The sequence below is a fragment of the Cercospora kikuchii genome, assembly GCF_019650295.1.
Source record: "Cercospora kikuchii DNA, contig_00007, whole genome shotgun sequence".
NCBI classification, from domain to species: domain Eukaryota; kingdom Fungi; phylum Ascomycota; class Dothideomycetes; order Mycosphaerellales; family Mycosphaerellaceae; genus Cercospora; species Cercospora kikuchii.
Genome location: NW_025408588.1, coordinates 2,816,159 through 2,842,572, shown reverse-complemented (window position 1 = coordinate 2,842,572; position 26,414 = coordinate 2,816,159). Strand labels below are relative to the sequence as shown.

The window sequence follows — 26,414 nt, the reverse complement described above, 5'->3', positions numbered from 1 at the left end:
GCTGCACGCCGTGTCAGAAGAAGCGAGAAAGTGGCGCTGTGTTCCATGTGGCAGCGCATGGTGAATGATAATCTCCTGGTTTCACAATGCACATTGCCAATGGTCGACCACCATCAGCTGACTAGAGCATGTTGTGTCCATGCTGGGACTCAAAGCGGTGTACTACGCGATGACTTGAGGGAGACGCCTTAGGAGGCGGAACTTCTAGAGCGCGCGATACAGGCGTAATGCGAATCGATATGACATCTGGTACACATGTCAGAAGGCAGCACGAAAGCCGTGATGACCCAGTGGAAAGTGAAGTCGAAGAAGGAGGGTTTGTCGGATGTGCCTGCCGAGTACGAGTCAAGCGTAGATACGGGCTGCCGTCGGAGGTTGCAGATGCCGACAGCTGGAAAAAGTTCAGCTTCGTCCGTTCGAGAATGCCCAGAGAGGAAGAGCTGCACCTTTACCGCCTTGACAAAGTACTGCAACAATGGGTGTCGGACGCCGTATGGGAAAGAAGCAGGGTGCTCCTGAGCCTCTGGATGAGGCATTGATCACCAGGAAGCGCAAGTCTGCCGCGCCTGCGAAGGGAGCTATCAAGAAGCAAAAAGTCGTCGAGCAGAAACCTGCAAAGCCTACAAAGCAAGCGACGACAAATGGCCATCAGCAGGCGCCTGTTGCGAAGCCGGCAAAGGTGAAGAAGTCCAAGAAGACTGCTCCCACGCCGCCCGAATCAGATGCAGACGACGATGTGGAAGACCTGAATAGCGATGTGCTTGGAGACGAGGCTGGCGGGATGGCGGAAGATTTGGACTTCGACGATGACTCCTTCGGCAGCGATGCGGACGACTTTGCCGATGCGCCTAGCGACGACGACGACGACGACGATGTTGAGCTGTCCGACAGCGAGATGCCCAAGAGCAAGATGTGGTCAGACGACGAGGATTCTGATGCGGAAGAGACGTTGACAGCTGCGAATATTGCTGGACTGTCTCGAAAGCTGGACGAACAAAGAGCACAGGAAGCAGCGGAGGCAGAAGAAGAGTTGCAGGACGATGCGCTCCAAACGAACATTGCTGCGGCACATCTGTCAGACGATGAGGATGGGCCGGGCACCGGGTTGGCGCCAGATTTACAATTGCTCCGCACGAGGATCACAGAAATCGTGCGTGTCTTGACCAATTTCAAGGAATTGGGCGAGCCTGGCAAGAGCAGAGCAGAGTACACCCAGTCCCTGCTCAAGGACATTTGCACCTACTACGGCTATTCGCCCTTTTTGGCAGAGAAGCTCTTCTCTCTCTTCCCGCCGCAGGAAGCACTGCAGTTTTTCGACGCCAACGAGACGCCGCGTCCGATGGTGATCCGCACTAATACGCTCCGAACACATCGACGAGATCTCGCTCACTCATTGATTAATCGCGGTGTGACCCTGGAACCAGTCGGAAAATGGTCGAAGGTCGGCTTGCAGATCTTCGAATCGCAAGTGCCACTGGGAGCTACGCCCGAATACCTCGCTGGACATTACATCCTTCAGGCTGCTTCCTCTTTCCTTCCTGTCATGGCATTGGCACCGCAAGAACACGAAAGAGTTCTGGACATGGCAGCTGCTCCAGGAGGAAAGACGACACATCTGGCAGCATTGATGCGGAACACTGGTGTCATCTTCTCAAACGACTCCAACAAAGACCGTGCAAAGGGTCTCATTGGTAACATTCACAGATTGGGTGTGAAGAATACTGTTGTCTGCAACTATTCAGCTCTGGAGTTCCCAAAAGTCATGGGTGGTTTCGATCGCGTCTTGCTGGATGCGCCTTGCTCTGGTACTGGAGTCATTGCCAAGGATGCGAGTGTGAAGACGAACAAGACTGAGGCTGATTTCCTTCGACTGCCTCACCTTCAGAAGCAGCTTCTGCTTGCGGCTGTAGACTCCGTTGATCATGCGTCGAAGACAGGGGGCTATATTGTCTATTCGACGTGTTCAGTCACAGTCGAAGAGAACGAGCAGGTCGTGCAGTACGTTCTCAACAAGCGACCTAACGTCAAGCTTGTGCCCACCGGCCTGGTGTTTGGCAAGGAGGGGTTCACTAAATTCCAGTCGAAACGCTTCCACCCCAGCATGAAGGAGACGCGGCGGTACTACCCACATGCTTACAACGTGGATGGCTTCTTCGTTGCGAAGTTCAAGAAGATCGCAGTGACGCCACTCAATGCTGTGAGGGCGCAAGGCAGTGCCGAAGAAAAGAAGCAACAAGCCAACGGAGGTGCACAGGAAGAAGAAATCGTGGAAGACGAAGACATCGTTGATGACGAAACGCAAAATGGCGAAGGCGACGACTTCGGCGGCTTTGACAGTGAAGAGGATAACAAGATCATCGAGAGAGCGCAGCGGAAGACATTGAAAAAGAAGGGCATAAATCCAAAGGCGTCCAAGAGCAAAGCAGTGAAGTCGCTGCTGAAAAAGTAATTGTTTGGGGAGTTTACGAAGTGGCCTGAATACCTTGTACAATTTATTAGGTGCCAGCTGAGAAGCGGCGCCTTTCCTCGCGATTGGCTTCCCTATATCAAGACTGCACCAAAAGAACTCGATGTTTGAGCAGCTGACAAGGCCATAGATAAGCTTGCTCGTGCCCCACTTTCTTTTGACCGCCAAAACTCGACAACCAGGCCCACCAGTTCGCTTGCTGCCGACCTTGACTTGCAGCTTCGAGCGTCAGTATAGATCAGCGAGTTTGTGCGACAACTTGAGCCGCAGTTTCAGTATCTACATACTTGGCATCGAGGCAGGATCCGCCATGGCTGATCAATCGTCACTAACACCTAGAGTGCCTTGGACCGAGATAGTCAAGCAAAAGCGAGCGGATCAATCGAAAAGGATTTCGGAATATGAGCAGATCTATATCTCGGAACCATTGCAAGATTCACAAATTGAGGCGATTACCTCTATCGATGCGGTAGAAGACCTCGCGACCAGAATCGCTGCCAAAGAGTTCACAGCTGTTGCAGCCACGAAGGCGTATATACAGAAGTGAGTCTCTTCCGCCTCATGAGCGACTTTGTGTATCGTCCCAGAAATGTGCTTACAGAACTTGTTAGAGCGATTGCCGCACACAAGAAGACGAATTGCCTTACGGAGGTTCTCTTCGCTGAAGCAGTAAAGCAAGCCCGCGAACTGGATTCATACCTACAGACGACCGGAAAGACCAAAGGCCCCCTGCACGGCGTATGCATGACACTGAAAGATCAATTCGATGTTACCGGCCACGATACCACGCTTGGATATGTTGGCATGTCGTTTCAACCTGCGAAGAAAGATGCTTTGCTGGTGAAAGTTCTGAAAGAGGCAGGCGTTGTGTTCATTGCGAAGACAAACCTCCCGCAGAGTATTATGGTCAGTACCATCCAAGTTGAATGTTGCGAAGAGGGATTGAGAAAGAGCTGACGATGCGTCTAGTGGTGTGAAACAGAAAATCCTCTCTTCGGCCTAACAACACATCCTATGAATCTAGATCTCACACCTGGAGGTTCCACCGGCGGCGAAGGTGCTCTCCTTCACGACCATGGCAGCATATTAGGTTGGGGAACAGACATCGGCGGCTCAGTACGCATACCCGCCCACATGTGTGGCCTCTACTCCCTCAAACCCAGCAGCGGACGTCTCCCATACTTAGGCTGTCAAGTCACGACCGCTGGCCAAGAACACGTCCCCTCTGTCGTCGGGCCCCTATCCCGCTCTCTCTCCTCCCTCTCCACTGTCACCCGCACGCTCCTTGCCTCCTCCCCATGGCTCCATGATCCGACCTGCCACCGCATTCCTTGGGACCAATCCCTCTACAGCGAAACCCAAAACCGGCCCCTCACAATCGGCCTCCTCCTCGAAGACGGCCTCGTCCGTCCACACCCGCCAAATACTCGCATCCTGACCAACCTCTCAGGAAAACTCCAATCATCCGGCCACACAATCCGCCCCTGGCTGCCAGAAAACCACACCCCTCTCCATCGCGAAGCCATCTCCATAATGGACACCTACTACCTCTCCGACGGCTGTCTAGATCTCAGGACCTCCCTCGCTTTAGCCAACGAGCCCCCAATTTCTAGAGTATCAGACCTTCTTGCACAAGCTCTCGCATCACCTTCCAAAGGTGCTCCCTTCACAGTTCCCGAATACTGGGCTCTCAATCTCCGCAAACGTGCTGTCCAAGCGAAGTATCTTGAACTCTGGAACTCCATCCGAGATCCCAGGACAGATAGAGAATGCGATGTATTGATCATGCCGGTCATGCCACACAGTGCAGTCCGACATCGAGAATGTAAATGGGTGGGGTACACGAAAGTGTGGAATTTGCTAGATTGGAGTGTGGCGGTTTTGCCAGCTGGGAGAGTGGAGGAGGAAGACGTGAAAGGAGAAGATGACGCTCATGAGCCAAGAAGCGAATTAGATAGTTGGAACTGGGGCTTATGGACAAAGGACAAAGGGAATATGGTGGGGTTGCCGATAGGTATACAGATTGTTGGTAGGAGGTTGGAGGAAGAGAAAGTACTTGCCGCTGCGAAGGTGATCGAGGATATCCTGAGAGGCGAGAGGAAGTGATCACAGGGTCTCGTACTTCAGCAGATGAGAATCGGAACAAAATCATGATCCAGCAGCTAGCGTGTCGCAGCACTGCCGCAAGACAACTTTTCATAGCTACCTATGCATCGTTCGTATCATTTATAACTCATATCACATTGGGGTATCGCCCATTTGCAATGTCCCCAGCTCGCGCGCCAAACCTGATAGTGGCGGCAATGGCCAGGCCTTTTTGTACTTCTAGTCAACGCTCCAGACGCCAAGCAAATGCAGCAATTGCAGACCTCCGATGCTCACAGCGCTGCGTGACCTCCCTTGTCGACTCTATTCCCTGCTGTAGAAACAATATCCTTGCATTACAGACAGTACGTTGCGTGGTACGCCATTGAAGACGAAGGAAGAAGGTATGATATGTTCAAGTCCACTTCTGTACGACGACACCACCACGCTTGAAGTCGGACATATCGCCAAGAACCTGCGACTTGTCGGAAAGTTCCTTTGAAGGGAATGTGGTCTGCAGCACATATGAGCGCTGCTGCGATGCAGGCGAAGCGCGGTTTACAAAGTCGTAGACGTCGCCGATCGTGTGGGTGGTGTTGAAACGCGACGCCAGCCGAGTACCGTCACCGAGTCGGATTTGCAATTGGAGAGTTGGTTGCGACTCATCGACAGTCATCTCCTCTGGCTTCGCCTGCGACGAGGCAGCGGCAGCGGGGGCTCTCGATGTCGATGCCGATGCCGAAGACGACGATACGAGACCTGGTGTAGGGGAACCAAGACGTTGTCCTGACCCGCCAAATGGCTTGTACTTCGGTTTAGGTGCGACGTAGTTCTCGCCCTTGTGTGGATCAAGATTGAGATCGACCTCTTGGTCTGGCTGGACATCGAGCAGTGCCTTAGGTGCTCGGCCTTGGTTTATCTCAGTCATAATGTGCTCGTTGGCAGGATCGTCGAAGCGCAGGAGTGGTCCGTCGTCGATGCTTACACCGTCTGCCCACAAGTGGAGAGTGCGAGTGACTCGTGGAGGTGGTTGTCCTCGAACAGCGTTTGGATCCTCGATAACTCGACTAGGAGCATCGTCGCCTCCCAATGTCTGCGCACGTCCCGTAAAGTGGCTGCTTCGTGGTTCCTCATCTTCCTCGCCTGCTGCACCAGGACGGTCGCGGTTCGAGCGGGCCTGATTCATTATATTCCGAAAATGGTCGACAGGTCCGTCGCCTTGACTCGGATCTGTAACTGCGAGCCCACTCTTCTCACCACCAGCGAACAAGTCGCGCTTCTTGTCATCATCTGAGGAGGCATCCCCGCCACCTTGCAAATCGCGCAGGGTTGTGGGACCCTTGGGCTTCTTGTTGCTGCCTGACTTGTTGGTCGCGGCCGCAGGCTGTCTGGGTTGGGTGGCCGTGGGCAGAGGTTCGTCGTCGTCGTCTTCGTCGGCAGAGGCTTGCTCGTCGCCGGCGGCAAAGAAGAGGCTGACCGCAGCCTCGAGGTCCCAGTTAGATGCGCCAAGCGTGTTTTGTGCCTGAGCGATCAGTCAGTACGGCATTCGCGGCATAAGAAGTAAGATGGGGAAGCATACCACTGCGGGACTGGCGCCGGTGATGGCGGCGAATTGCGCGACCTTTTCGTCGCTGGTGTCGGCCATCTTGCAGTGTCTGAGGGCAAGGTTGGTGAGTGAGAGCACAGTAGTGGAGAGGGTCTTTGAGACAAGTAAGTTAGAACCTATGACATCGACGCTTGGCGCTGGAGTCCGTGTTGATGGAGACGCGGGAGAGCTTGTGAGAGAGAACGAGCTCGGCTTTATGTACCGATTCCGCGGCCATACACTGCCCACCCATTCACCACCGTCACGCACAGATCGCCCATCGAAGAACACATTCACTCGTTCCGTCAACGAATTCACGTGCCACTCTGTCACCCACAACCACCACAGTGACTCGGCGACTGCTAAGCACGCTAAACACCCCCTGCAATCATGGACCTCTCCGAATCGCAGACCACATTCCCGTCTGATAGCGAAAACTACGATGCGAACCACTCGAATCAAGACTCTTCCGAGGAGCCCATATCAGACACGTCAAGCCCCATGATCCTCTACTCGCCGCCCACTTTCTGGAGCATATTGCGAGGCGCGGCGATCAACTTACTCTTGCCTTTTGTTAACGGACTGATGCTGGGATTTGGAGAGCTGTTTGCACATGAGGCGGCATTCCGGTTAGGATGGAGTGGGACAAAGGTATGAAGCACATTTGCAGCGCTCTTAATGAGCCGAGGCATACACTTGCAAGATGGCATGAGATGCCAGGGCACATTATTGACGGATGAACAGATATTTCCCAGCCATAGGATAGGTCACAAAGTCGGACCCGGCGTGGAAATGCGAGATGACCCGATCGAGAGAAGACGGAGAAGTGGGCAAGAAATGGACGCATACACTTCACTAGAATAGACGGACGATGGGTTGCAAATGACCCCGTACTGCAAAATTGAGGCCTGGGTGTACATATAGAGCAGTAGAGTCTCTGCCTAAAATTACTCGACAAGACACGAGAGACCACGACGACACCACTCGCAGAAGAGACTGCGTCTCGATACAATCAAAGCCAGTAGCAGATCCTGGGCATAATGCTACAACCGTCAGCGAGATACACATGGTATCCTCGGACAACAATCGTCACGGTTGTCTCGCTATGCAGCAAGGCTGAACAAGGCTAAAGCCTGAAGTTAGAAAAGCTCACGAGCCGTACTGGACAGCAGAAGATGGCGAAAGCTGCAACTTAGGACTCATCATGTTTCATGAGAAGATCATGTCGATGCCATTGACGGTCTTCGATGCCAACGACACGTTCCATGCAATTCCACCGACTTTCTGACTTGCTAATGTCGTTGTGCTGTTATGGGAAGCGCGGCTGTCGGAACAGTCAGCACTCATCTTGGCACGTCGTGGTCGCTTTCCCGACCTGGAGATCGCACCTTCCGCTACGGCTTGACCTTCTCCCATTCGCTCTGCTGCAACACTTGTATTATCAATTGCGGAGTTCCAATGACAGCCATGGCTTCGTCATCTCAGTTCGAAGTTTACAAACCTCGAGCAGTCACCCGAGACCCTCAAGAGGTGAAGGCCGCCTACAAGACGCGGCGCTTCACGCTGCCCTAGATCAACATACGCGTTGACAGTGGCCATTTTTCACTTACAAAACAAGACCACATTCTATTCGACTGAAGTGCAAAGGTCACAACCGTCATGGTCAACTTATTCATGTGCGTACTTCCATGATTTTTCTGGCATTTTTCAAGTGCCTTCTTTCCACTAACCTTCCCTGTCTTAACAGAACCGGAGCCACAGGCTACATTGGCGGAGATTTTTTGTACACAGTCTCCCAGACGCATCCAGAATATGACATCTCCGTACTCGTGCGTCGTGAGGAGACCATCTCGAGGATCAAGGAATCGTATCCCAGGATCGAAATTGTCGAGGGAGACCTGGATGACGGGGAGAGATTAGCAGCAGCTGCTGCTGAGGCCGATGTTGTCTTGAGTGAGTCACAGTCAGTAATACACGTGCGGATTGTGAAGCTAAGCAAAACTGTAGATCTTGCAGCCACAAACCACCTCGCAGGCTTCAAGGCTCTGCATAGCGGTGCTTCAAAGAGGAAACTTGGTGAGTGCAAATCGCTTTCCTGGCGAACCGGCCCGCGTCCGAGACTGACTGTGCTATGCCAGCCCACTTCATTCAGATCTCTGGAGCTACAATGGTCTCCCAAGACGAAATCAAAGCCGGCAATTTTGGCAATTCTTCGCCCGACCAGTACGACGATGTCAACGATCAGGAAAAGCTCCGCCAAATCATTCGCAAGCACCAGAATCGGCTCGTAGACAACCAGTTTTTAGATGTAGTGGAGCAATCATCTTCGGTCAAAAGTGCGCTGGTTATTCCATCTCTGATCTACGGCCGAGGCCGTGGCCCGATCAATCAGCGCAGCATTCAGGTGCCGGAACTGGCACGGATAGCTCTTGAGAAAAAGCACGCGGTACAAGTTGGTGCCGGTGAGAACATCTGGAGCAACATCCATATCTCCGATCTGAGCTCCATGTTGCTGAAGCTCGTTAAGGATGCTGTCTCTCAGACCACTGATGACCAGGCATGGGGCCCGAATGGAATGTTCTTCGCTGGGGCGAACCCAGGCATCAGTTTTGGTCAAGTCGCGGGGTTGATCTCAGATGCTGCGCAAAAGGCAGGGCTGTTCTCGGACTCGCAGACTGAGAAGATCACGGCTGCAGAAGCAGATGCTCTGTCACCACATGCTTCAGCTATTGTCGGAACGAATGCGCGGACTTTGAGCAAGAAGGCACAGCAGGTCTTGGGATGGAGTGCTAGCGGTTCAGCACTTGAGAATGAGATTCATGCCACTGTCGTAGACGAGGCCAGACGGCTGCAGATAAGATCATAGAGATGGAAACGTTCGTGATGAAGACGATTTGATGCGCAGTAAATGAATATGCATTTATGCATGCGTGCACTTATGCACGTGTCATGTGCAAGCTGCACGTTAGCGAGTTTGTGGAGTAGACCCCCGACAAAAATGTCGGCCATCTTCAATTGATCACCGCAACACCGCCCATCATGATGCCCAGTAGGGGATTGCACGCCCTTCGGGGGAAGCTCCCTCGCATATACCAGTCACAGTATCGAAATGTACACTCATCTCAGCTCACGCAACTGCCATGCGACAACTGACACGTGCTCCAGCTCTCATCGACCAGTATACGACCCACGAGTCTCCGAATCGCATCTTCCACCTCTTCTCCCTTATCGCGCACTACGATACCCATTTTCCGTACCTCACGAATAGCCATCCCGTCCATCGCCGCTTTCCGCTATGCCTCGACGCAACCATCACCTCCCGCCGGGACACCACCGCCCGTCCACGAAACGACATCCTCCATCTCCAACATCGATACCATCACATTAGACGACGTCTCCGCGGCCGCTGCTGTCGACCCCAATTCGATACCCGAGCAGATCGGCTATCTTCACTCTATTGGTGTCGATTATGGCTACGGCCCAACATCCATGATCCAATGGACTCTGGAACACGCTCACGTCTGGCTGGGCTTGCCTTGGTGGGCTTCCATTCTCTTCACTGCCGCCACTCTACGCGTTGCTTTGGCGCCTTTTTTGCTCAAGATGTCCGATATGCAAGCACGCTCAACAGCTTTGGCTCCGGTACTCAAACCGTTCAACGAGAAGGTGATGGAGGAGCAGCGGAGAGGCAACACAGCAGGTGCCTTGCAAGCCTATCAGCAGATGGGCGCGATCAAAAAACGCGCTGGTATCAGCAATGTCACAATGTTCACACCCATCTTATTGCAAGGTGTGCTGGGATTTTGTGGTTACAGACTGATGCATTACCTCGCAACCTTCCCGGTACCCGGCTTCAAGAACGGCGGCCTGCTCTGGCTACAAGATCTCACCATCACCGACGGCTATCTGCTACTGCCACTCATCATGGCGGCCACCATGCATACCATCATCCGCATAGGAGGCGAAGCCGGTACCGCGACCATGCCACCTGGCTTCAAGAAGTTCATGATGTGGGGAATGCCGACCATCATCTTCGCCGTCACCGCCTTCCAACCTGGCGCCGTAGCTCTGTGGTTCTGCGGATCAGGTGTAATCGGTATCCCGCAATCTCTGCTCCTCCAACGACCAGCTGTGCGAGAGTTCTTTGGCCTAGCACCACTTTACAAACCCAAGCCTGGCGAAGCTGGCCCCAACATCCTCGAATCAATGATGAAACAATTTGAACCAGCGAAAAGTGCTCCAACCTCTCCACATTCCGGCGGCAAAAATGCTGCGTACATGAGACCGCAATATCAATCTCCCAATGTGCGGACTACAGGCTCAACAACGACAATCGATACGAAACTGGTCGATAAGATAGATATGGTACAGCCCAACCCGCCGCCCAAGAGCGTCTTTGCACGAGCGAAGGAGGGTTTTAAACAAGGCCAGGCACTAGCGGATAAAGTCAAGCAAAGGCAGGCGACGGCAAAGGACGCACGGCAGAAAGCAGATGCGCAGAGGGCCGAATTCAAGCGACGAGCGGAGGCCTACGAGAAGAAGAGTCGGTAGGAATGCCACCCGACGCACAAGATTGTGCACGTGTACAAATTGATCTGTAAATATATGAAAAGACGCCTCACTCGTGGTGGCTTCGCATTCGTGGTATCAACTTGCATGCAAGTCGGTTCGTTCAAGTATGTACATCAGTCATCATGATGAACTCCACTACACAGTCTCGGGAGCAGCAGTAGCATCCTATGATCAAAAGAAGTGACCACACGCCAACCGTCGTTCATCAACTCATTCAAGTGCCCCCCTCCCCGTCTTCCCTCACCTCTTCCTCTCATCAAAACAAATCTCCACATCCCCCAAATCAACAGTGAAATGATCCTTCGTCTTGGTCATCAATCTCGAACCATCCTCATGCGGCGCCAATTTCATATCAAATCTTGTAATCAATTTCGCGGTCAAAGTACGGAGTTCCATCATTGCCAAGTTCTTTCCAATGCAGCCCATGGGGCCCATGGAGAAGGGTGCGAAAGCGTCTTTGTGCTTGATCTTTTCTTCTTGGCTGTACCAGCGTTCGGGGATGAAGGAGTCGGGTTCGGCGTAGATGGAGGAGTCTGGAAGAGGAGGGGAAAGGTTAGTTGGAGATTTGGGATGGGGAGGACGGAAGGAGGAGCTGGACTTACCTCGTCCCATGACATATTGTGGTGTGAAGAACGTGACGTTGCCGGGGATATACACGCCATTGACTGTGAGACCTTCTGGGGGTGTGAGGCGGTTCAGTCCAGATGGGACAGGAGGGTGCAAGCGAAGGGCCTCGTTGATGCAGCCATTGAGATAGTTCGCGCCTCGAATATTCGCCTCGGACCAGTCGCCTTGCATCAAGGGATCCAATTCCTCTCGCAACTTCCTTTGAACTTCCTTGTCCTTGGCAATGTAGTAGTGTAAACAGGTGAGAGTGCCTGCAGTGGTATCGCTTCCAGCAACGATGATCAATCGAGCATCGGCTTGCAACATGGTATCCTTCTCGGGATTCTTGACATCTTTGTATGCTTTCAACAGCCAACCCATAATATCATTCTCTCGCTTCGTCTTGCCTTCATTCTTCACGCGCCATGTCAGCTCGCTGATACAGAAGTTGACGAACTTTTGGTATCCAGCTGACAGACCAGGGATTGCTGTGAGGATACGGAAGAACCAGGCAGGAAGACGGAATGCCAAAGGTTGCATTCCCTCGTCCAGCATTTCAAGTTCGTGGGGCTTCTCGCCCTTGTCCAGCATGCCGTAGTCTCTTCCGAAGGCCAACAATCCCATTGCGTCGAAGGAAAAAAGGTTGAACCATTTTGTGACATTTGCTGGGCCACCATTGTGCTCGGCGAGCTTTTGCACGAGCTTGTCGTTGAATTTCTGAATCTCGATTTCGTAGTCGCGGAGTGCCTTGTCGGAAAATGCTGGCGCCCACACGCGTCGTCGTCGATCATGAAGGCCCTTGTCGCGAGTCGTGTGCATGGATGTGAGTGGGTAATCGTTGTCATACCAGTTCGCCTTGGTCACTCGCGACTTTGGTCCGTATGCCATTTCCATGATATCGGGATCGATGACCGAAATGTCATTGGAGCCCACTCGCACAATCTTGCCGTGCTTCTTGTGTTGGTTCTGGAGCCAGTAGTATCCATCTGAGTTGCCCAATTGCGTAGGCCACCACATGCTTGTGATTCTAGCAGGGAATGGGCCGGGAAACTTGTTCAGTGGATTGAGGAAGAGTCGGAAGTAGAGGCAGTTCGCAAAGACGCCCACAAGGAAAGCAGTGGTCAAAGTAAAGGTTGTCGAAATAGCGTCAGACACACTGTAGGAGTATGCTTTGGCCAAGGTAACTGCGAGGACGAGACTGGATCCCAAAATCGTGTTAAGTATTCGCAAGCCATACATGTGAACTTCAACCCGATGGAAGTACAACCAGTAGCTGGCTGAGCCAACAACCAGGCCAGCAAGGCCGCCTGTGATGGCCATGATGAAGGTGATGCTGTAGTCGTCAAGAAGGTGTGCACGGGCTGAGGTCAAGCACACTTGAGCTCGCTCGTGGCTGGCATGAGGTCCTTATACTGTGTGCATGGCCTTTCGTCCAACGCGTTGCTCCAGACCCCACTAAAACATCCCCGCATCTGGAAGCACACTTTCGCCATTGAATGCGGCCTAGTTTGACCTTTGCCGAACGCGTGTGGAAAGTTTACCCATGCTGGGCTGAACCTTATTACCATCATCTGGTCGGCTGCGGATGGTCTGGACAGCAACGATGCTGCCTGTGTGGTGGAGGGCATGAGATTGATGTCGTATCGACGTGCGTGAGATCTTGATGCTGTCGTATGTACTAGGGAATACGCTGATGACCTAGCCGGCTCAAGATGATCACAGCACGGGAAAGAGCAAAGCAGCATGTATAACCGAAAGATATCGAGCTTGTGAATAGATCGACGTTGCTTGAATAGTTTGCACAACTCTCCAGCAGAGCCTCATTTCATGTGAAAGTGTGCTCGAAGTTGATCTCTTCTTTGTGAGCCTGAAACCCATCTGCGTGTTCCCTCAACTCCATCAATTCTCGGTTCGTTCGCCTGGATGTGTTCTTTCATGATAATTTCTCGTGCACCAAACGGCATGCTCATTTCTGCCTCCTGCGTCGTCAGCGGAATCCTCGACGTCGCTTCGTTTACTCTCGCGTCCAACCCGACTTTATATCCAGGAACCAGTGCATCAGAAAGGTGTTATTCCCGGCTACGATGTGTGGTGAGACAGTTCGTCATGGTGTTGTTACGCGGCAAATGCGGCTATGGCACGTTGTCGGGCCGTCGCACAGGCTGGTCCGTAGCCGCGACTTCACTGATATCCATGGCTACAGATCTTCGACCGCATGTGAACGAGCAAGCAAATCCTGGTGCTTCTGCTGGGTTCTCCGCAATGTGCGCCATCCCCACAAGTGACGAGCTGACTGGAACTGACAGTCTGTTGTCGAGTCGTGAATTTTCGTTTCTACGGAGGACGACGATTTGCGAGGAAAAGTGCAGCCCATTGCTACCTGGTTTTTCACGCCTGTTTCGGCCGCGATGCTGTGATTAAAGTGGATGGAAAACGCGATTCGTACTGACTTCGATGTACAGAAAGAAATGGCAGGAAAAAGATCTGATCCGAACAGGAGATCGCTAGTGACCTTGCATGCTTGTCGTGTATACCTCCGCACGACCTTCGGCGATCGCGGATCACGAAGACATATTACCCATGCTCGGACCGCTGAACCTCAATATCGAGCGATCGCAAACAAGTGATTAGAGGACGGTCAGCTTCCAGGTTCGGCCTTCTCAGCGCAACTTCGGCCTCCCGGGCACAGCTTCTGCAGTAGGCCACGGACGCTCCGTAGCCATGGCTATGCCAGCAATTGCTACACCGTCATCTGTTACGCGATCTATGGCAACGGAATATGCACGGTCTTGGCCACACTTGGGACTCCATTGCCATCGACGGCAAAGAGCATCCAGTAACCTGGGAGCGCCACACCTGCATCCTTTGGAATGCTCGCCTGATATCTGTTCCCACTCCCAGTAGCCTGCAATGGGATGCGTCTCTGATCAGTGTTCACAGCGTGAGTCGAACTGCCCATTCTGATCAGTGAAAAGCTATAATTGCCGGCGCCTTCCATCTGGATGTCCAGGCTGCCGCCAAGAGGAATCTTCGCCACGTTGCCGGCTCCGTTGACAGAAGAGATGGTTGGTCGCTTTGCAAGTGTGATACCGTCCGCTTCGAACAGGTAGGGAGGACTGAACATTTGTCCGTCGAAGTGGTTAGCCGAGCATCCATTGCACAAACCACCTCCGCCAGAGAAGACAGTCGCATCAGGCATGAGGATAGCAGTCGAGTGGTAGTTCCTCGGAATCATGTGCGCCCTTAGCTTCGAGAAAGACTTGGTTGCCGGATCGAAGATCTCAGGGAACAGAACAGGATTCGAGTCTGAGAAAAGCAGTGTTTGCGTCTGTCCACCGACGATGAAGACTTTGCCATCAGGTAGCACAACGCCATTCGCATATCCACGTCTGTAAGCACCGTCCTGGATTCTCTCCACATTCACAGGCTGATTAGGCTCTCCGATCGTGATGATGTGTGCGTTGCTTGTTGATGGCGAACCATCATACGTGGGACTTCCTCCAAGTGTCAAGATCTTGCCTTGAGTAGCGTCGTACATGACGAACACGCCGCACATGCTGTCCGGATCACTGCCACGATTGCCGACACCTTTATACGAACCGGCTCCACGCGTTCCGTACCAGTTCATCGCCCGCGAAGGACCGGCTTGGAAGACACTGCCGGCTTTCCAGCCAAAAAGCCAGGCATGAGAGTCTGCGCGGAAGGAGCCACGTCCAGTGGCCATAAGCATAGGTGCAACGGGTGCGCCTGACAGGGCACGAGCAGTATTGTTCATGGTATTGTAGACTTCGCCGTTCTTCGCGCCCGCGCCGCGGAAGTCGCCACCGATGGAGAAGACAAGGCCATCGGATGTGAGCGTCGAGGACTGATAGGCACGAGGAATGGCCATGTCGGCGGCTCTGGACCAAGTGTTGCCAATAGTATCGAAGACGCTGGTCTTCTGGTGGGTGGAGCCGCCTGTGACAATGATCTTGCCATTCGCGTCCATGGTAATTCCAGGGCAGAACATGTCGTGTTGGGTATTAGTGACGATTTGCTCACTAACAGTCTTGGACTTTGCATCGTAAATTGCGCTATGGGTTCTACCATTCCCAGCAAAGGTCCACCTGTTGGCCCAGCCTGCAGACCAAGCGAGGAGGTTACCGCTCTCGGGCATAAGAGCAATTGCCACTGGAATGACTGGAAATTGAATCAGGTCGCCCCATTGTCCGATGCTCTTGTATTGTGAAAAGTCCAGCTCGTACAGGTTGAAGTGGTTTGTCGCGCCGCAGAACTTACCGTCGTTGCCTGCGCATGGTCGGTTGCACGCAGTGTTGGGCTTGCGGACCGGGTTGTTCTTGGTCATCATACCACAGTAGCATTCTCTTCCATTTTCCACCCCGAACAGGTGAGCTTGATACGCGGAGCAGTGGTCCTGACACATCTGGACCGTCATACCGGCATTCGAGAGACTGGGGTAGTCGTTCAGCGCCTTTCGATTTGCGCCCGTTGGTTCCTGCCAGCAGCCTGCTGGTTTCACAGTGCTAGGCACAAGAGGCTCAGTCAAAAGCTCTTCCGGGCCATAGATGTTGACTCGGAGCGTTGCGCCGCAAAACTCCTCGCTGTCACCTGCGCACGGAATGTTGCATTGACTAAGCGGAGCACCTTTGGTTCCTGTTCCAAGTGTATCGCCGCAAAAGCACCAAGTACGGCTGACGCCGAACATCTGCGAATTGTATTGCTTGCAGTGAGTCTCGCACCGCTGCGGAGACATCTGGGCTTGGTTCAGAGGTGCGTATGTACCCAGCGACCGACCACGTGCAGTTTCCTGGTAGCATCCCATATGAATCTTCGGTTTGGGGGCATCCGGAGTAGTCTTCTGCATTGCGTAGTCCTCATTGTCCGGGACGTCGCCCATCTGACACTGTCCTGGTATAAGTAGTGCCGCAAAGGGCATAAGTTTCAATAGAAGCATGATGGAGAAAGGATGAGTAGAAAGAGAAAAGGAATGTGATAGTTCGCAGGCGGAAAAGGTGCAGATGGAGCACTTGAGTGCTACAACCTACCAAGTATCTCGTGCAGAACCATTGTCCTTATATGATCTTTCCGTGCCCTATTGATCGCGATGTTGTTGCTCAGTCCGCGGAACAGGCGCTGTTAATTGAAGTAGGGCAGGTCGAGTGCGAATAGTGCATTCTGCAAGCCGTGGTCTTGATTCCAGGAGGCTCGAGCCTAACTGCATCCTGATCGAGCAAGTGCAGAGTCAAGACACGGATATTTCGGGCCTACTGTTGTCCACAGTTGATACAGGCTTTGCCAATATATGCCACGCTCAGTGGTCCAAAAGTGTAATGTGAAAAAGAGACACCCGTCATTTCATGGTCTCGCCGTTAGTCCTTCCGCTGAACTCGATCGAGTCGTGGATTTGTGTGGCCCGTCTGAGGGATCGAGCGCCGGGCTCGAGGCATCCTGAGATACCACGAATCACCGCGAGTATCGGGATTGCAGTCTGTCTGGCGATGTATAGTGGCGTTAAGCTTTGTCTCCACGGTAGTGCGTCGATCCGGTAGTCATGGCCAAGCCTCGTATAGACTCGGTGTGCTAGAAAGGAGATACCAAGAAGCCACAAGGCTGTAACGAGGTGTAGTTCGTCGATTTCTGGCAGTTGGCGCTCTGGAAATGGCACTTCTAATCCATTTCTGGGCTATATTGCGCCGTGGGCGTCTTACCTTGTAGCCATCTATCACAGACGGCCATCGTGACCCGCCTACTCTTGCTCTTAAGGCCAGATCGCGGAGAAGTCGAATGATCAGAGTAACGACAAGCCAGTAGACTGGTGCGCAGTCCTCACTTCCTCGGAACTTAGGTCGCTGGGTATGGAGACTCACCGCCCTCAGGCCAAGCTCGTGATCTGTGATCTTAGAATTCTCATGACCTCGTCGACGCTCATTTCCGACGCTGTGAACAAGTAGACTTTGAGATGGAGTGACTGGCTGCGCCAGTGCGGGTCGCGCAGGTCTCGAGGCCTTCCCACAGCGTGGAGCAATCGACCCCCCAGGGCATGTTGACCTTAAGGTGTTTCCAGCAGCACTTGTCCACGGATCCGCTCGACAGAAGGATGGCGTCTATTCTCCGCGCGAATACATGCTTACAGTGGCGACCAGAAGACAGAGAGTCGTGGAAGCCTTCCAGAAGCAAATTGCGACGAGAGTCTCCACTCGGAACGGCTGGGCAGTCTCGCACTGCATTTGTACAGTCTGGACTCGTTGGGATGGGTCATTGAGCTCGTGAGACGCGGTGATCGACGTTCCAAAATCATCGAGAAGCGAATGCATGAAGCGACTACTTAAAAGACAAGTTTCGATCGTGCTCCATCGCGCTTGCAAAACCAGTGGGAAGCACCCTGTTGCCAAGGCCTTCCGCCACCGCTTGACAGGCAGCGATCACACAACACACTCAGCTGCTTCGTGCAAAAACATCATCAGAACCATACTTCTCTCACGCGTACATCGTGTACTTCACACGCACTCTCCAAGTCGTACCAACCGGAGAGATTCTTGCATTCTCCCCCCTGCTCCACCACGTACCAGCTAGTCACAAGGTGGCCGATCCCTCCACCCAAACTTCGTCATCGTCGACACTTTTATGTGGGTTGTGTGCTGCAGCTCGAACAAGGAAATGTAGGACTTTTGTGTGACTTTGATTTCCTTGACTTTGGCATATTATCATCATCTCAGGTCGAACATTTGTACGATATTTCATAAGAGAATGAGTGAGACCGAGACCGAGAACAGAAGCTCAGAGCAAGAGTCGAAGAACGAACAGGAACAAGAAAATCAGCAACAGAATAGCGAAACTTCAGATCAACAAAAGTCACAAGACCAAAATACATCGAACACCAAAGGCATGGATAAACTACTCAACAAAGTCCCAAACATGTCCCCCGAAGGACCTCTAGGTACTCAAACTAAAGGTACAACTTTCCTTCCCCTCTCCGCCCACACACAATCACACACACTAATCCCCTTCACCCCAACCATAGGCCCCCTCTCCGCAGTCGGCGACCCCCTAGGCCAAGTCCTCAACTACTCACTCAAACCTCTTGGCCACGTAACCGGCGCAATTGGCAACCCACATGGCGAAGCTCTCGAACGCGTCCAACGTGTCGCTCAGCACGAGGGCATCGCAGACGGAGAGCCCAAGTATCTGCCTGATCGCGATAATGGGAAACCAGATGCGGAGTTGCCAGGAGGAGAGAGGATTGGAGGGAAGGAGCAGACGGGGGAGAATCCGTTGGGATTGTGAGGGCAGGTGATGGGGTAGTGGGATGACCAAGGTTTCGGATCCCTGGTTTGGGTACGTTCGAGAACGTATTGCTGCTATCGATGATGATGAAACGGCCTTGAGATGTACGATTAGCATGTCATAAGCATGAGCACGGCAGAACAAGGCGACACATTTGCGTGAATTGGTAAATGCTTTTCGATTCGGGCAGTTCCTATCAAAACATCTAGCATCCATTCAGGATGTTGCTGACTGCCGACTTCTCTGCGCTGTCCATGCTCAAGCCGTAGTAATACTTGACTTGTGTCCAGGCACGAACATACGTGCATCGGTAAGCAGTTCTGCTTGGAAGCCACTCGGCTGGATCCTGGTCGCCCTTTCCTTGGTTGACAGTGTCGGTCACAGCCAAAAGCTGAGGACGAGTGAGACTGCAAGGTGTCAGTAAATACTCTCGTTTTCAACATATGAAGCAGACATACTCGTTAGCGAACTGCTGTCGCTTCGCAGAGTCCCAGTTGCGGGCACCAGAGACCCACGCCTCTCTGAGTGGAACAACGTGGTCGATATCGACATCAGATGCAAGACTCCAGGTTGCACCATCGTAGTCGGAGTACCACGATCCCGAAGTTGCGCGGCACTCGCTGTCGACTACAACGTTGGATCCATCACGCTTGAGCACCTCCTCGCGGGTGTTGCATCGGCCGGAAATAGTGATCCAGTGGTTGAAGAGATCACGGTTGTATGCTGGGCTGTTGTTCTCGGCTTCTGTTGGAATTTGGCTCAAGTACGACCTGGCAGTTGCAGCAGAGACTGGAGTTGGCAGGTTGCCTCTCTTGACGACTTCGAAGTGAGACGGAGCGGCAATGGCGCCGGCGGCCAGCGCGACAACGAAGACGGACTTCATTTTTTGTGATGTGAGCTTGGTCGTTGAGTGATTGTCGAAGCGAAAGTGATGCCGGTGCTGTCGCAAGTTTCCAAGTTACACCAAGCAGCTTTTATATGTAGCACCAGTACGAAGGCGACGTCCGAAGTCAGCACTTGGCGACAATCACCTGTATTAGGCAGGTTGAAGTGTAGCGCTGCATTGCCTTGCGAACGTGCATAGAACAGCCGCTGCACGTGCTGACGATAAGGACTCTCGTGGTCCTGCCATTTGCAGCTAAGCAGCTGAGCGGTAGCACAGAACCCTTTGGGAGTGGTCGTAAAGGTCGCCAAGCTGCACGTATGCCGATCAAGAAAGGTGATGTCTGATTGTAGACCTCTGATTCGCCACTTTCGCCGCGACCTGTACATGCAAACTTAGCGATCTACATTCTTTATGCACCCAAGAAAATAAGTGCAGTGGTGTTTCGGGTCGGCAGCTGAAACAGGTTCCTCTCCGAGTTGGACGAATCGCCGGCCGTAGAGCGCGTGGACTATCGCTGGATTCCGGGGTTGTACCACCCGTATTGCATGGCACAACACAGCTCGCGTTTCTGGGCAGCACGGAAATTGCCATTGACTATTTTATCTCATGGAGCCGGTGGAAACTTGAACTGGCTTGCATAGGAATTATCGATAGGAGGCATCGGTTGCTGACTGGACACCACAAGCTCCGGGTTGAGGAAGATGTCCCACTCAAACGGCAGCTCCATAGCCCAATCAATGTTCGGAGCGTCGGAAAGGGTGCTATGGGCACCCGTCGAAGGGTAGTCGATAGGAAAGGGCGGGTTCTCTGGTATCGCATTGAGTGCATCAAGCTCTTTTTGCTTCCGCTTCTTGGCCATGTTGATAAGAGCTGTCGCTTGGGTATATGCCTCTCGCACCATGTGCGTGTCATATACTTCCGCAATGTTGTGCATCAGGTTCATGATCTCTTGGATGTGCGAAAGGCTTCGAGGTGTGCTGACAGAAATGACGACACAGACCAATTGGAACGGCGTGCAAATGACATTCCACCACGGCGTCCTGGTGGCTAGAAGTTTCGCTGCAGCTGGTAGTGCTGCCTTGCCAATACCAATGACCGTGTCGGCGCGATCTTTGGCATCAGTCAAACTCATCAACCACAATCTTCGATAGATGGCGAACGAGAGATCTGCTTTGAGAAGCGATATGAAGCTGGAGTCCGTCTGCATAGCCTCAATCTTGTCAAGGGCTTTCCCTAGAGCCGCAGGAGGATCTGGCTCACGATCTCGGTCCACAAAGTCATTTGGCAAGAGATCCGCCAGCTCCACATACTGATGTGCATAACTTCCGTTCTCAGGCGCAAACTTCTTGGTAGTCACAACATCGAAATTGACCCTCGTGCGTCCATACTCGAAGGAGAGAATGGTGTTGAGCGCACGTGCAACCCAGAAAAGCCTTCGCCTATTCTTTGCTAACTTGTGGTCATTGGTGGGGATTTGAGGATAGACGACCGCAATGGTTTGTATTTCCTTGTGCAGTCCTCCGGCTTCAACCTGATGCATCGTTATGCAACTCGATATCCAAGCACCATGTGGTCGTGAAGTAAGCCGGAGATACAGCGTCCGGAGGATCCAGCCAGCTATGTGGTTCGGCGTGGGCGAGTTGCTCACACTCCGCTCTACGAGAACTCTGCGCGCATCGAACATGAACGCCACCTCTTTTGGATGAGGCGTGGCAGAGAAGAACGAGCCTAAGGCGGCGACTCCAAGCAGAACACAGTCGATGTCTTTGACTCCGGCCGGATCTGCGAATCTCGGAGCCACCTGCTCCATGAAGTCTGCCTCGTCCAAGAGACCGAATTGCGGCTTGACGAATTTGAAGTACGCAGCAGCTAATGTTTGAAATTCTGCCCACGTCATGTGCTCTGTGACATTGGTCGGAGGTTCGTTAGGCTCTGCTCGAATTCCAAGATGCCATGCGAAAGAGTGCAGTCGAGGTATGCTCTCCGACTCAAGGTCCATACCAAGAATACGTGGGAAGGCAATGGCAGAGTTCGCCCTCACAAACCGCGTTTTGACCGGGTCCAGAATACCACGGTGGTGGAATCGTGCTCCCGGAGCAGTCAATGGATGCTTCTGGAGCTGGATTATGCTGGGTGGAGTGCGTCCCATTTCTTGCACAGGAGGCGGCGGCGCCGCGACGTCTGCGTCTTGAGGCATCGAAGGGCGTTTTGCCTTCTGGTCATATTCGCATTGATACTCATATCGAACGCAAGTAGCGCAAGGCAGTTTTCCGTCACACCTGCGCTTTCGCAGTCTGCAGGGCGTGCAGGCGACGCGACTTCGCTGTCTGCCGACAGGTGGGGTGTGGTTATCTTCATCTTCCGGGCTCAAGGACCGCTTTGTGCCCGCGGCGATGTTCGTAGCGACACCATTCGTGCCATTTGCAGACATGGTCGTGGTACAAGGGTGGGAGAGGAAGCTGAGGAGAAAAGCGAGCGGGTATGGCGGGTATCAGCCCGACGCGTGCTTGCCCAGCGACGAAGCATGGGCTGCTGACTGAGCATGCATTCGCAGCATTGTTGTGCCAGTAACACGCCTTCTGAGCTGACGGTGACTGCGTTTCGCCTTTGCAACTGCGAGACCAGCACAGCATGGTCTCGTCTGCTCGATAGACCGGTCGTGCGAAGAAGGCCCGTCCATCTGCAGTGGTTCTCACGCACTTCCGCCGCTTCCGATCTCGCTCACCACCGCACTGCTCGAAGGAGATCAGTCCGACCACAACGTCGTGCTCTGAAAACAGTGACATAGTTGCGTGAGCAAGTATGCCATCGAGAAGATCATGCGCCCCCAGTGTCGAAATCGAACAGCAGGAACCATCGAGCAAGACGAGCTCGGGTATGATACAGTATGCCACTACGATGCCACTAGATAGAGGTAATCAACGAAGCCTCAGTCTCCTAGCAAGGTACTTTCCTAGGTCGATCCCGCATACAGCATAGTTATGTGTCTCATTAGTAAGACCTAGCAATCCGTATACGCGCTATCACTCATCAGCGCGAAGGTATTAGACTCAACTCTCGCTCGTTCTCAGCATGCCCCAAAGTGTTTTCCATTCATTCTTTCCAATTATATGTTCGCCGTCTACGTACTCGGATCTGTGACTGATTCCAGGCGCGAATTTACGCTCGTTTTGAACAATTGAGACACAGGCTTCAAGAGAATCCCTATTCGTCCTCACCCAAACATGAATATGATAGCTCGGACCGTCGGCTTGGTGCTCATCATTCTCCCAGCGTAGCCATCCTGCACTCGATCTCTGTGTTACATCAAGCTAATCGTTCGCAGCACGCTGGGAGTACAAGTATGCCAATGCGACAACGTTCCCGACACCTACAACGCGTGCACTGCAGCTATCTTGGCTACATGGGCTGCGAGACCGAATGGTGCCTATTGGAGTAGGGCTTCAAGTGTAAGAACAGTCTCCCGCTGACTGGTCTTGTGGTGTCCATGCAAAGCTGATCATGAGCAGAACCAGTGCGGGTTCCAATGGAGCGGTGAGGCTCGAGAGTCCGGAATCTGGAATGATTTTGTAAACAATGGATGCGGAGGAAGCGGCTACTGCACTTGAGCAGCCTGTCGGCAAACTGAGCAGGCAGTGCTTGGCACGGAGACACGCTCCGTTACGTCACAACGCTGCTATGAGGAGAATCACAGAGCACTTTGACCGCCGCAAATCAAGGTGTCGCAAATGTAACTCAGTCTGTCGATCTTAGTACGTCAAGCTGTCGATACTTCCGTTTGGACCTGCTCTTGGTCAAGAACACACTCAGAACTGATTGCGGGACTTGACGAACATGTCGACCGGTGCTCTGTCGGCTCGAGAAGCAAGCATTCGCGTGCTTCAAACAGGACTGGAACATTTGGCTGAGCCACAGATCAAGACCTTTATCCAGAATGTCTACGGAGCTCTACTGCTCTCCGCAGGTGGTCTCTTCTCGATCCTGCTAGGAGGTGGTGTCCGAGCCTTGTCCGATGACAACGTGGGCATCGAACGACTTCTGCACGGAGTGGCTTTCCCGTTCGGTCTCGTTTTGGTCTACCTCGTCGGCGCAGAGCTCTTTACAGGTTACCCGATGTGGTATGCGATGACAGCGCTCGAACGCCGCGGCAGACCATTGCAGTATTTGAACGGAGCCGTTGCAAGCTGGCTGGGCAATCTGGCTGGTTCCCTTCTGTTTGCTGGACTGTTCACCAAGGCTACGAAGGTTCTCGCTGAAGATCCATGGCACACTTCCATCGTCGAACAAATTGAGAACGACATCATCAATCTCCCCTGGCATGTCATTTTCATACGAGCGATCGCATGTGGCTGGCTCGTCACCATGGCCATGTTTCTGGGAACGCAGAATCAAGATGGGATCAGCAAGCTTCTGTTCATACATTTTCCATTCATGATCTCGGCGACTGCTCGCTTTCCACACACAGTCGAATACATGTACTTGTCCAGCGTTGGCATCATTCTCGGCGCACCGTTGAGCTGGGGCGGCTACTTCTGGAAGTGTTTGCTACCACTGACACTGGGCAACATTGTCGGAGGCGGAGTCTTCACTGGGCTTTATCTGTGGCACATACATCTCCGAACGGCCAGCTATAGCGAGAAGTACAAGGAGGCAGAGTCCAATCCAGAGTCAAGCTCACTGCTGGATGGCGTTTGATCTGCACTGGAGAGATGTGTAGCGTTTGTTGCAAGGTCAGTGCATACCGCTGATTGGCTTACTGCTCGTTGTCAGATGTGCGCAGAGTACCTGAGCTGCGAGTTTCTTGGCCCGTAGAACTCTGTTCATGGGTTGCACGCGAAGCTGACTCGTTTTGTGCATCTTTCAGGTACAACAAGAGTAAGAGCAGGCAGAGAACATGGCGCTACGCATGGAACGTAAGCTCCGCATATTCGCTGCACATGCAATGTATTTCGTCCTTGGGCTACGTTTGCGGCACGATGCGGATAGCTGGAGGGCCGTGAGAACTAGACCAGGTTGCAAGAAACAGCTGAGCTGGCGGTATCTGCTTCGTGGCCATGCAAGCAACACGATAGAAGACACATATTGACAATCACCGTGCTACACACGCGTGTCCTTTCGCATGTTTGGGTCTTCCTCGCGATTGGTATGCAAGTGATCTCACGATGCCCATCGAGGCCCTGGCATTGGGCGGGAGTGGAGCCGAGCGTCCGCGATGACTTGTCATGTACACTGGTACAAGAACTGCAGTACATTCGAAAACCGTTTTCTTGACCCTGATGAGAGATCGTTGCTCAGGGGCGATTCACGAAGATCTGACAATGAATTGAGGCCTAGACGACGAGTTGTCACAGTCCCTCTGGTCACGCGAGTTGTCACTCAATGGCTCAGGAATTGGTCCCACAGCGCACGGACGCTAATGCACTCCACAAACTAAGCAAGAACGCGGGGGAGGGGGCAGGCGCGAGTGGAATCCCTGCAGATGTGAAGTCACGAGCGAGCTTCAGCGTGAACACGAGACCTATCACCACCGACCGGACCGTCAGGCCACCCCGCTCCCGCAGCATTAAACAGCTTCTTCAGCCTCTGACTCTTCCTTCTTCATCCATCTACCACAATTTCAATCCATCTCCTACCCACACAATACCGCCACAATGAGTGCAATCATGGAAGACCCCACCGACTTCGAGCCGGTGAGGGTTCTCATCACCCTCGTGAGTCTTCACAATGCGAAGTACTTCTCACGTGGAATGCTAATGGCCGCGTCAGCACGAGGGAATGGACACGTTGGATGCAATGGGTACGCGATGAAGCTGTTCTCTTGAATCACGAACGCGACTCGCTGACACGACGCAGGTCCGCTCGAGGTCTTCAGCCAGGCCCAGCACGACCCACAGAACAAAGGTATGCCGCTCCAATGTCTCGAACGCTCCATCTCATCTGACCACGCGACCAAACAGACACCAAGGCTTTCCGCGTCATCTTCGCCGGTGCTGCCGAACACATCACCACTGCTCAAGGCGCCTCGATCCGTCCTCACATGAGCTTCGAGGAGGCCATGAAGCGTCTTGCTGAGATTGACGTCCTCGTTGTCCCAGGAGGCAGCCACGAGAACGTGACCAAGACCAAGGCTCAGCCAATTCCGCTGATCAAGGCCTACACCGAGCTGCAGAAGAAGAATCCCGCACGCGAGCGCACCCTCATGTCCGTCTGCACCGGCTCGCTCATCCTCGGCGAGGCTGGCGTTCTCGCCGGTCTGACTGCCACCACCCACCCAGACTTTATCACCAAGTTCGAGATCCTCTGCTCCAACGCCGTGCAGCGCGACATGTCTGACCGCGTTGACGTTGTCGAAGAGCGCTACGTCGTCAACAACCTTCGCTATGACCTCGGCGAGAATGAAGATGAGAATCCATACATCCTGAGCAGGAAGGAGCTCAAGGAGCAGAAGCGTCGCAAGAGCTCTGGTGGCATGCCTCCGATTGAGGAGAAGAGCAACGGCACAAGCGGCCGTCGCCCATCCAACGCCCGCAAAGGCAGCATCAGTCTCAAGCAGAGCAACGCCCGCCGCGAGTCGGTCCTCAAGCGCGCCAACTTGCGTCTGGGTGGCATGCGCGTTATCACCACCTCTGGTATCTCTTCCGGTATCGATGGTGCTCTCTACATGGTCGGCGCTTTGGTGTCCGACGATGCGGCTGACGAAGTCGCCCGCAAGATGTGCTATACCTGGAAGAAGGGCATCGTCGTTGACGGTGTCGATGTTTGAATGCGTTTTAGCGATGGCGCTTTCCTGGACTTGATGATAGGGAAAGACTTGTAAGCATAGTGACGAAGTGAAGACCAAACCGAGATGCTACCTCGAACCAAAGCGCGAAGAGCGGGATGCTCAGTGAACAATCAGATGAAAGAAAAACAGTTAGCTACGAATTGAA

At 53.1% G+C, this 26,414-nt stretch overlaps 12 protein-coding genes across 12 annotated transcripts; 7 read left to right on the top strand and 5 right to left on the bottom strand.

Moving 5' to 3' along the window:
• Nucleotides 1-475: 475 nt before the first annotated feature.
• On the top strand, nt 476-2,449 carry CKM354_001121200 (rRNA (cytosine-C5-)-methyltransferase NOP2; the record flags this gene model as incomplete). Its single annotated transcript, XM_044806691.1, has 1 exon — nt 476-2,449. One exon carries the CDS (start codon nt 476-478, stop codon nt 2,447-2,449), a length of 1,974 nt encoding a protein of 657 aa, XP_044662626.1.
• A 328-nt stretch (nt 2,450-2,777) lies between these two features.
• CKM354_001121100 (uncharacterized protein) lies at nt 2,778-4,573 on the top strand (the record flags this gene model as incomplete). The annotated part of the gene is made up of 3 exons (XM_044806690.1): nt 2,778-3,010; nt 3,079-3,373; nt 3,437-4,573. The coding sequence occupies 3 exons, from the start codon at nt 2,778-2,780 to the stop codon at nt 4,571-4,573; spliced, it is 1,665 nt and encodes a 554-aa protein (XP_044662625.1).
• Nucleotides 4,574-4,967: 394 nt separating this feature from the next.
• CKM354_001121000 (protein phosphatase regulator SHP1) lies at nt 4,968-6,197 on the bottom strand (the record flags this gene model as incomplete). The annotated part of the gene is made up of 2 exons (XM_044806689.1): nt 4,968-6,074; nt 6,132-6,197. The coding sequence occupies 2 exons, from the start codon at nt 6,195-6,197 to the stop codon at nt 4,968-4,970; spliced, it is 1,173 nt and encodes a 390-aa protein (XP_044662624.1).
• A 1,599-nt stretch (nt 6,198-7,796) lies between these two features.
• CKM354_001120900 (uncharacterized protein) lies at nt 7,797-9,003 on the top strand (the record flags this gene model as incomplete). The annotated part of the gene is made up of 4 exons (XM_044806688.1): nt 7,797-7,813; nt 7,885-8,090; nt 8,145-8,213; nt 8,276-9,003. 4 exons carry the CDS (start codon nt 7,797-7,799, stop codon nt 9,001-9,003), a joined length of 1,020 nt encoding a protein of 339 aa, XP_044662623.1.
• Nucleotides 9,004-9,176: 173 nt separating this feature from the next.
• On the top strand, nt 9,177-10,688 carry CKM354_001120800 (membrane insertase OXA1; the record flags this gene model as incomplete). The annotated part of the gene is made up of 2 exons (XM_044806687.1): nt 9,177-9,248; nt 9,303-10,688. The coding sequence occupies 2 exons, from the start codon at nt 9,177-9,179 to the stop codon at nt 10,686-10,688; spliced, it is 1,458 nt and encodes a 485-aa protein (XP_044662622.1).
• A 261-nt stretch (nt 10,689-10,949) lies between these two features.
• CKM354_001120700 (uncharacterized protein) lies at nt 10,950-12,635 on the bottom strand (the record flags this gene model as incomplete). The annotated part of the gene is made up of 2 exons (XM_044806686.1): nt 10,950-11,242; nt 11,312-12,635. The coding sequence occupies 2 exons, from the start codon at nt 12,633-12,635 to the stop codon at nt 10,950-10,952; spliced, it is 1,617 nt and encodes a 538-aa protein (XP_044662621.1).
• A 1,444-nt stretch (nt 12,636-14,079) lies between these two features.
• Nucleotides 14,080-16,212, bottom strand: CKM354_001120600 (uncharacterized protein; the record flags this gene model as incomplete). Its single annotated transcript, XM_044806685.1, has 1 exon — nt 14,080-16,212. One exon carries the CDS (start codon nt 16,210-16,212, stop codon nt 14,080-14,082), a length of 2,133 nt encoding a protein of 710 aa, XP_044662620.1.
• A 1,850-nt stretch (nt 16,213-18,062) lies between these two features.
• CKM354_001120500 (uncharacterized protein) lies at nt 18,063-18,599 on the top strand (the record flags this gene model as incomplete). The annotated part of the gene is made up of 2 exons (XM_044806684.1): nt 18,063-18,267; nt 18,337-18,599. The coding sequence occupies 2 exons, from the start codon at nt 18,063-18,065 to the stop codon at nt 18,597-18,599; spliced, it is 468 nt and encodes a 155-aa protein (XP_044662619.1).
• A 205-nt stretch (nt 18,600-18,804) lies between these two features.
• Nucleotides 18,805-19,482, bottom strand: CKM354_001120400 (uncharacterized protein; the record flags this gene model as incomplete). The annotated part of the gene is made up of 2 exons (XM_044806683.1): nt 18,805-19,006; nt 19,058-19,482. The coding sequence occupies 2 exons, from the start codon at nt 19,480-19,482 to the stop codon at nt 18,805-18,807; spliced, it is 627 nt and encodes a 208-aa protein (XP_044662618.1).
• A 607-nt stretch (nt 19,483-20,089) lies between these two features.
• CKM354_001120300 (uncharacterized protein) lies at nt 20,090-21,916 on the bottom strand (the record flags this gene model as incomplete). The annotated part of the gene is made up of 1 exon (XM_044806682.1): nt 20,090-21,916. One exon carries the CDS (start codon nt 21,914-21,916, stop codon nt 20,090-20,092), a length of 1,827 nt encoding a protein of 608 aa, XP_044662617.1.
• A 1,403-nt stretch (nt 21,917-23,319) lies between these two features.
• CKM354_001120200 (uncharacterized protein) lies at nt 23,320-24,180 on the top strand (the record flags this gene model as incomplete). The annotated part of the gene is made up of 1 exon (XM_044806681.1): nt 23,320-24,180. One exon carries the CDS (start codon nt 23,320-23,322, stop codon nt 24,178-24,180), a length of 861 nt encoding a protein of 286 aa, XP_044662616.1.
• A 956-nt stretch (nt 24,181-25,136) lies between these two features.
• On the top strand, nt 25,137-26,248 carry CKM354_001120100 (uncharacterized protein; the record flags this gene model as incomplete). The annotated part of the gene is made up of 4 exons (XM_044806680.1): nt 25,137-25,196; nt 25,252-25,282; nt 25,339-25,386; nt 25,443-26,248. 4 exons carry the CDS (start codon nt 25,137-25,139, stop codon nt 26,246-26,248), a joined length of 945 nt encoding a protein of 314 aa, XP_044662615.1.
• Nucleotides 26,249-26,414: the final 166 nt, after the last annotated feature.